Source organism: Rhinopithecus bieti, unplaced genomic scaffold (genome assembly GCF_001698545.2).
Source record: "Rhinopithecus bieti isolate Rb0 unplaced genomic scaffold, ASM169854v2 scaffold_757, whole genome shotgun sequence".
Lineage (NCBI taxonomy): Eukaryota > Metazoa > Chordata > Mammalia > Primates > Cercopithecidae > Rhinopithecus > Rhinopithecus bieti.
In genome coordinates this window covers 182,106-190,618 of record NW_016803289.1, presented here as the reverse complement: position 1 = coordinate 190,618, position 8,513 = coordinate 182,106, and the positions used below count along the sequence as shown (strand labels likewise).

The following is an 8,513-nucleotide window of genomic DNA, read 5'->3' as shown; positions in this document are numbered from 1 at the left end:
TTTTTTGAGATAGAGTCTCGCTCTGTGGCCCAGGCTGGAGTGCAATGGCACAATCTTGGCTCACTGCAAGCTCCACCTCCTGGGTTCATGCCTTTCTCTTGCCTCAGACTCCTGAGTAGCTAGGACTACAGGCGCCTGCCACTGTGCCCGGCTAATTTTGGTATTTTTTAGTAGAGACGGGGTTTCACCATGTTGGCCAGGATGGTCTCGATCTCTTGACCTCATGATCTGCCTGCCTCAGCCTCCCAAAGGGATAGGATTACAGGCGTGAGCCACTGCGCCCAGCCTCCCCTAATTATTTAAATGGCGGGTACCTCTTAAGAGTACAGTATATACTATCTCTTCAGAAATGATGAAGGATAACCTATTTCATCAATTCCAAGACTGTCAGAGTTGGAAGAGATGGTGTAAAGTTGCTATTTACAAATTCAAGTAAACGAACTGATTGTGTTTCAGAATCACATTTAAATGGGATAGTTCCCTGACCCTTTCCCATGACTTATGAAGGGGTTGGCTCATTTAGTCAGCAAACAGCTCTCAACCCCTTGCAAGAGGGGGAGCGTGCAGGTGAGCAGGTGCAGGATGAGTGCTTCTAGGCAACCAGCAGGAGCAGAACTCTATGCGGGCCTGTGGCAGCATCTAGAGGTTGCCTGTGACCCCCAGAACCCCAGAGGGTGTGTGTTATAGTGTGCTCTTTTAGCTTTGTCATTCATGGGTGGCTTAAGTGTTAAACAGCTCAGTGGAGGGTCAGTGTGACAGCCTTTTGCACTCACACCCGGGTCCTTGTCCTGCGTACAGGAATAATCAGGTGGCATGAATGAATTGAAGTGTGGTGAATGTGGAGGATTTTACTGAGCAGTGGAAGTGGCTCTCAGCAGGATGGGGAGCTGGAAAGGGGATGGAGTGGAAAGATGGTCTTCCCCTGGAGTTTGGCTATCCCTGGCTGAATTCTCCAAGGTCCTGCCATCAAGCCATCCCTCTGAAATCAAGCTGCTTCTCTTTGATATACAGCTGCTGCTTCTCCTCTCTCCTCTGCCACTCTGCCACTACACCGGTGGGGCCTGGGGTTTTTATGGGTTACAGGATGGGGGGTGGGGTGGGCCAGGGTGGTTTTGGAAAAGGCAACATTCATGTGGGAAAACAGGAATGCATGTTCTCACTTTGGGCCACAGGTCTAGGCTTGAGGGTGTGGCCCTCACCAGGGACTGCCCTTTTCTACCTAATATTTTCCTGCCACCTGTCCTTATCAACATGAGGTATGTTATACACATTCAGACTCAGGCCTGAACCCTGAAATTTCTGACTGAATCAAACACACTCTTGGGTAGACTCTTGGGAATCTGTTTTCTTTTTTGACTTCCCCTAGTAAGGCTAGAGTGTAGCTAGGTATAGAAAGCACTAATTCCATCTGCCTCCCAGTGCCCTGACCTCTGTGGTCTATGTTACTCCTTGGTAAAAGTGATCAGCCTAAGGTACCCAGCAGAATGACTGGTGGAGTTGTGACTGGAACTCAGGTCTTCTACCTCTGAGAGTGGTGTTCCTGGTCCTGTGGTTTACTGCTTTGGTTTAGCAAACACTCCTTACTACTCAGCATTCTCTCAAGATCCAGTAATACTTTTTCCTTCTAAGATAATGGTAGTATTTGTGGTGATGGCCGGGCAGAATCTGAAGGACCTTCTGAATCCTCAAGGAAATACTAATTTTAGTTTAATCTACTTTGGTGTTAAATATATTTTATTGTCTTCTCTAGTGATGACTTTGATTACCCTCTGTCCCCATCCCTGGTCTCAGATCCCAAGTGGGAAATCTCTGCCTTGTACCTGCAGGACCACTTGATGTTCACAGCCCTGTCTAATCATAAGATGAATTATGGGTGCCTGTTAAGGGCATAGAGCTGTGGTGCCTGCTTGAGTCCCATTAAATCAGAATTTTCCTGGGAGGGGCCTGGGGATCTGTATTTTAAGTTCCCCTTATAATTATTATCTGCAATAATTCTCAGGCTCAGGTCTCTGAAAATAGCGGCTCCCTTTCCCATGGATCCAACTTTGATGTCCTGGAGACCCCACTATGTAAATCGCATCATAACCCTCTCTTCCCACTTGAAGGTTTATCCTCTGGTCTGTAAAACTTGTCCTTTAAGGAGGAAAGGAATTTCTGCTTTCTTCTTTCTTCCAAGGTAGAATTTTTCTGGACAGGATACTGAGTAGACAGGTGGGTATGGACAGTAGCAGAATGAACATTGCAAGAAAGCTCATGGATGCCTTTGAAAAGGAAGAGGGTGCCCATGCTCTTTCCCTGGCTTTATTACTTAATAGTTGTGTAACTTCAGGCAAATTATTTAAACCTCTTTGAGTTTCTGTTTCCTCATCAGTAAAATGTGGGTAAGAATAGTAGTTATTTGGCGGTTTTATGTGTATTAAGGTGTCCTGTGTCAGCTCTTGGGACACAGACTCAATTTGAGATTTGCCTGCAGGGGGTATTGGAGAGCCCACTCACGAACAATTCTTGTCATGGGGTATGGGAAGGGATTTTTGAACTGCAATGCACTTGAAACAAAGGTCTTAGCTGATCCCTTGGGGAGCTTTGAGGGTTGGATGCTCCCCAGAGTTGTCCCAAATTAAGGGAAGGGGCCAGGTCTTTATACCCCTGTACCTACCAGTCATCCAATGTTGTAGGCTGCCCCTGGAGGGACATGACTTCAGATAAGGCAGTTCCCTTTGACTGAGGTTGTCTGTGCGCCAGCTGCAGCCTACAATGTTGGTGGAAAGGGAAGGAGTGTTTTAGTTCTGGGAGGGATCTCAGTGGTACACCATAGCACTCGCTACCCCCAGGTAATGCACATAAAACCCCAGCAGTGAATCTAGCATATTTGTAAATGTTCAATGAATATTAACTGCTGCCATTATCATTCTAGCTCTGGCAGGGCCACTTTCAAGAAGTTATTTAACTACTCTTGGGCTGTTTTCCTATGTTTAAAATGGAGATCGTAAGCTCTGTTCTGCCTACGTCGCTGAGTGATTCTGAACAAATGTGGAGATAATGTATGTGAAATTGCTGAGTAAAATATTATAAAAATGTCAGGTGTGGCCATGAGCCTACCTTTTTGAAATGAATATATGGCCATGACCTGGATTCTTTGAAGGGAAAAGGTTGTGATAAATGTAAAAGTACTTGTTTGTGAAATAGGGCATTTTATTTTATTTTTTCCTTCTTTCTATAGGGAATTAGAATCATGGAGATGCTACTAAAGGAACAGTGTGGTGCCCCCTTAGCTGAATAAAGAATCATCAGTGAGTACCAAAAGCAAAGTCAGAATTATTCACGCAAGCCATGTTTTCATGCTTATCAGCCTGGTATTCGAAAGCAGCCTCCCTGGGCTATTCACGCTGCACATTTCCCAGTTATATGCACAGAATACTATTTCACAGGTGTTTTATCTCTTCAGTACTTTTATTTACTTGGTTCTTTGATTTTCAGAGCAGTTTTGTATTACATGCTGGGTTACAACTCTATTCAAATTGTTAAAACTGTTGCACAATCTACCATGATTGAGAGCCTCAAGCTGTCATAGATTTGTAAAGACTGCAGCTCAGATTAACCGAAGCTTAATGTTTTTGTTCTGAAAATAATCAAAGGAAGGCTTTAAAAGTGTAATTGGAGCAGGAAGAGAAACAAGGAAGGGGCATGTTGATTGGCCAGTGAAACAAATATCTCTTATTAGTCATCTGTATTTCCACTGTTTGTGGGTAGCTGCCTGAAATGCTATTGAAAGGGATTCTGAGGTCTTGAGAGTAATTCCCAGGCTCTGGGTAAGAGCGCCTTGATGGTTAACAGTGTCTGCCATGGGCACAGGATGGAAGGAAGACAGCACTCGTGCTGAAGCACGTGCCAATCTAGGGCAAATGGTATAGGGTTAACAGATAGTGGGAGATTGCAGAATTACTCAACTCCTTATCCCCACCCCCTACATTTCTGTTGTCTAAATCAGGGAGAATGGTCTTTATAGTGGAAAGGGTAGGACAGAGTTATTTAAGAGAGAATCAAAGCCCAAAATAAATGAGTATGATAGATCTATATCTTACAGAATTTATAGGCTTTAGGTTTTTTTGTTTTCGTTTGTTTGAGATGGAGTCTTGCTCTGTTGCCCAGGCTGGAGTGCAGTGGCCTGACCTCGGCTCACTGCCACCTCTGCCTCCCGGGTTCAAGTGATTTTCCTGCCTCAGCCTCCTGAGTAGCAGGAACTACAGGTGTGTACCACCATGCCTGGCTAATTTTTGTATTTTTAGTAGAGAAGGGGTTTCACCATGTTGGCCAGGCTGGTCTTGAACTCCTGACCTTGTGATCCACCCGCCTCAGCCTCTCAAAGTGCTAGGATTACAGGCGTGAGCCACCGTGCCCAGCCAGCCTTAGGTTTTTAACATCTGAGAGTTGAAACCTTTGAATAAAACAAACTTTGCCTTGGGTAATGTAGAATTACCTCAAATTTTCTTGTGTTGGTTTAATCGAGACATGTGGTCTTGTGTAAGCAACCTGGTATTCTAATTGTGATAAACAATAAAATTTGAGAGCAGTTAACCAAAAAGAAGCAAAAGGAACATCATATACAAGCACCTTGGTGTACAAAGCAAGCTCTCCAGACCTGTGAATGAACATCATTTGGAGAATTGTAAAGTCTTTCTGCTTATTTGCAGGTTGGACTCCATTTTGATTAATATTAAACCTCTGTCTACTTAATACATATTAACAGATTCCTTTATTACTGGAAAAGCTAAACAGGATAATTTCATTTAGCATAGGCATACACACAGCAGGTGCTCATAAAATGCTGGAATTGGATCTAAATATGGTTTACTCCTACACCCACCCTGTTCCTTAGAAAATTATAGAGAACAATTTGGCCACATCTCCCTGTTTTTCTCGGCTAGCATATTTGTGAGGCTCACTAAGCACCTCTTGCACTTGCATGCTTAGGCACAGATCCCATCTTACTCTCGGGGGTGGGATCTCGAGTCAGCTCCAAGGTAAATGAAGGAATGAGGGGTCTCCGTTTCCATGGGAAACGTATACACCTATTGGTCTTCAAACTTCAAATTAGTGGTTTTGAAACTGTCTTGAGCATCTGAGTCATCTGGAGGATTTAACACAGATTGGTGGGCCCCGCTCCCCAAGTCATGATTCAGTAGGTCTGAGATGGGGCCTGAGCATTTGTGTTTCTAACAGATTTCCAGGTGATGGTGATCCTGGTCCTGGGGCCACACTTTGAGAATGGCAGTTTCAAATGAGTTCACATCTCTGGGTAGAGACAGATGAAATGTCAGGGCACTGAGAAAGCTAATAGGAGTTAGATATTATTGTCGTGTATTCGGTCAACTTTTGATTAATAGGAAGAATGATATTCTTTGTATGGCTTTTCCCTGATTTTAGCATCTCAGCTTCTTGTTTGCCCCCTTTTTTGTTGCTTAAATGTGGCCAGGCTCCACCCTCGAGAAAATGCAGTTGAAAAGAGGGGAGGTGAGATTCACATCAACTTGTACTTTAAATCAATTTGGATTTAAATTGATTTGGATTTAAATTGTTGGTAGTGAAGATGAGTAAATTAAACAAGTTTACAGCATTACCTATTGTCTTGCTACCCATGTTCTATGTTTTGTTTTGTTTTATTTTGAGACGGGGTCTCGCTGTTCTGTTGCCTAGGCTGGGGTGTAGTAGCGCAGTCACGGCTCATAACAGCCTTGACCTCTGGGGCTCAAGCAATCCTCATACCTCAGCCCCCTTAGTAGCTGGGACCATAGGCGTGTACACCACACCTGGCTAATTTTTTCCTTTTCTGCAGAGATGAAGTCTCCCTATATTGCCCAGGCTGGTGTGTTTTGTTATTGTTGTTTGTTTTTTTGTCCTGTGGTTGAGGGCTAAGCCATGAACTTGGGACATCGTATTGTTGGTGAAAAGCAACTTATTCTCCTCTCTTAAGTGAAATGGTCGAGGTCTGAATATAACAAGGAGTTTAGTACAGGACAGTTGCATGTAATGCATTCAATGCAATGAAATTTCCTGAAGGATTTACATAATTCAAACTCTCAAAATTCATGACCAGTTTTCTCAGAGGAGTAACTGTAAAGTAGGGAATATATGTATATGTATGTATGTACTCTTACCACATAAATCTACAATTTGATGTTGCATCAAATGCTGCCAGCTTATTCCTTTACTTTTTTCCCATTTTCTTGACTATTCTTACAGAGTTTTTCAAGTTTGAAATGTGCCTATTTTAATGGAACTTTTTAATTTCTCAAATAACTGTATGGAAAATGGAGGGGTGGTTGTAGGTGGGGTACTATTGTTTTCATGAGTTGTAAAATGCTACATTAAAAGAAGTGGGGGAAATTAGCTCTATAGCTAATAAATAAAATAAAGTAGAGATCAAAAAACTACAGCCTATAAACCAAATTTATCCTGCTTCCTGCTTTTATAAATAAAGTTTTATTGGAACACAACTATGCTCCTATGTTCTAAGCTACAACTCAGAGTTGAATAGTTATTAACAGTGACCTTACAGCTGCAAAGCCTAGAATATTTACTGTCTGGTTCTGGAAGAAAATTTTTGCCTACTGAGTTAGTGTCCTAAATTAACATCAAGGAGTGTTGTGGTGATTGGCCTTTTAAAATACAGTTTGACAGTTTGTTTTTCTTGCATTAGCTCTAACATCAACACTTTGTGAAGACTTGGCTGATTTTATATTAAGACATAAAAAGGTATTAAAATAATAACAGAAAGTTAAAATACCAGCAACAGTGGTCACTAAAATTGCTCATAAAGTTCCAATGCACGTACACAATGGAGTAGACATATAGGCATTTAGTTTGGCACATAAAGTGGCACTGTGATGAGGCTGTAGGGTAGGTGCTATTTATAATTTACTCAATTTGCCAGCTTTGGAATTTTGCAATTTTTGATACTTAAAAGACGTTTTGTGGGATTTGCAGAAATGTGCATAAGGAGACAGTATTTAATATTTTTATGTCATGCCATATTTTAAATTTGCATAATTTAAATTCACATAGGAAGTGACTACGTTCTACATTGTACCTAACATTAAAGATACTTCACAGAACTCTCTGACCTGTATGTCCAAGTGGGCATTTGAAGATTAGAAAGCTTAGAAGGTGATTTTTGTCATGAGCCAAAATGGAGACACATAAATCTCACTAACCAATATGCTTGTGGCGTTGCTGTTGACACATCCATTTGATAGATTTTTGATTTCTTGTCATTTTTGAATAAAACAAATAACCCTGACATCTGTCTGTTCTTGCCACTGGCAGTTGGGAGATCAGGCTTGTTGAGATTTGACAGCATAGCAGACTTCTATCACATTGGAATGATTAAGACCTCAATTTTAGCTATATCTTAACTCTTCTCTGAACCAGCTCCTTTGGGTAGTTGGACTTAATAAAATGAAGTGCTTGCCTTGTTTGAAGATCATTAGGAGGGAGAAATGCAATTTCAAGAATTATCCGTAGTGATAGAATTCAAGTGGACTCTAAAGAGTTGCTTCAGAAAAGAGGGCAAATAAGTATTGATTGGTGAGACATGTTTATGAGGTGATAAAGCCTGTTTGCTTTCTCTTGCAGGACAGCTGTATCCATGTCCACTTTTTTATTTTTATTTTTTATTTTTGAGAGTCACTTCTTGACCACAACACATCACAGATACAGTTTCTGGAATACAGGTTTGAGGATACAGTGTCGGCAGCTTCAAGAAGAGAAGACTTTCTTGCCAGGCCATAAAATGATACCCTCCTCTGGGATCCTGCTTCGAATGGTGGAACTCAGGGAGATGAGACCTTCTTGCTGGATTTTTATGACACAATCTCTTTATAATTTTACAAATAAAGGGAAAAAGACCCGTGTAAGATGATGTGTGCCCTTCCTCAGGGTGTGCTGCTGGTTGTCTGGTGATGGTGTGAGGGCAGCTAGGGACAGGATAAAGGCCTGGAGAGGGTGCTTGTGCCCTTATGTTATCAGCACCATTGTTCATAGGATTTGTGAGTGGATTCTGGAACCAATAAGGGAGTTGAAACTGGTACCTGATTCATGCATGGACTGGAACAAACAGGAATGTACCAGACTTATGTTGAAGCTAAGCCATATTTATAACAATGTTTAAGATTCTCAGAAATCAGGAGATTTTTATCCTACCCATAAGTAATATGTAACTGCCATTAGTATAGCTTTTAGAATGTAACATGTAAACTGTGAGTTGGTCCTCTGAAAAGAACATGAAATGAAGAGTGGGAAGGCAGTTTCTTGTCTGCTAATTCATCCTGTGATGTGGAGCAAATCATTAACCTCTCTGTTTTTTATTGGGCAAATGGGGATAATCAGGCACAAGTCTTTCCACCAATGCGTTATGATGATTAAAGAAAGTAATTTTGTGTAGGTTTTTAAGTCAACGGACAGACCTGGGATTGAATCCAAGGGCTGGCACCTACTCGCTCAGTGATCATGAACAA

General features: G+C 41.8%; 1 protein-coding gene across 1 annotated transcript in view; it reads left to right on the top strand.

Moving 5' to 3' along the window:
* PRELID2 (PRELI domain containing 2) overlaps positions 1 to 8,271 on the top strand; it is an 80,209-nt gene extending 71,938 nt beyond the window's left edge. Inside the window, 2 exon segments of the mRNA XM_017872201.1 lie at positions 3,221 to 3,290; positions 7,633 to 8,271. Coding sequence (XP_017727690.1) covers positions 3,221 to 3,280 — 60 coding nt within the window. The 3' untranslated portion in view covers positions 3,281 to 3,290; positions 7,633 to 8,271.
* Positions 8,272 to 8,513: the final 242 nt, after the last annotated feature.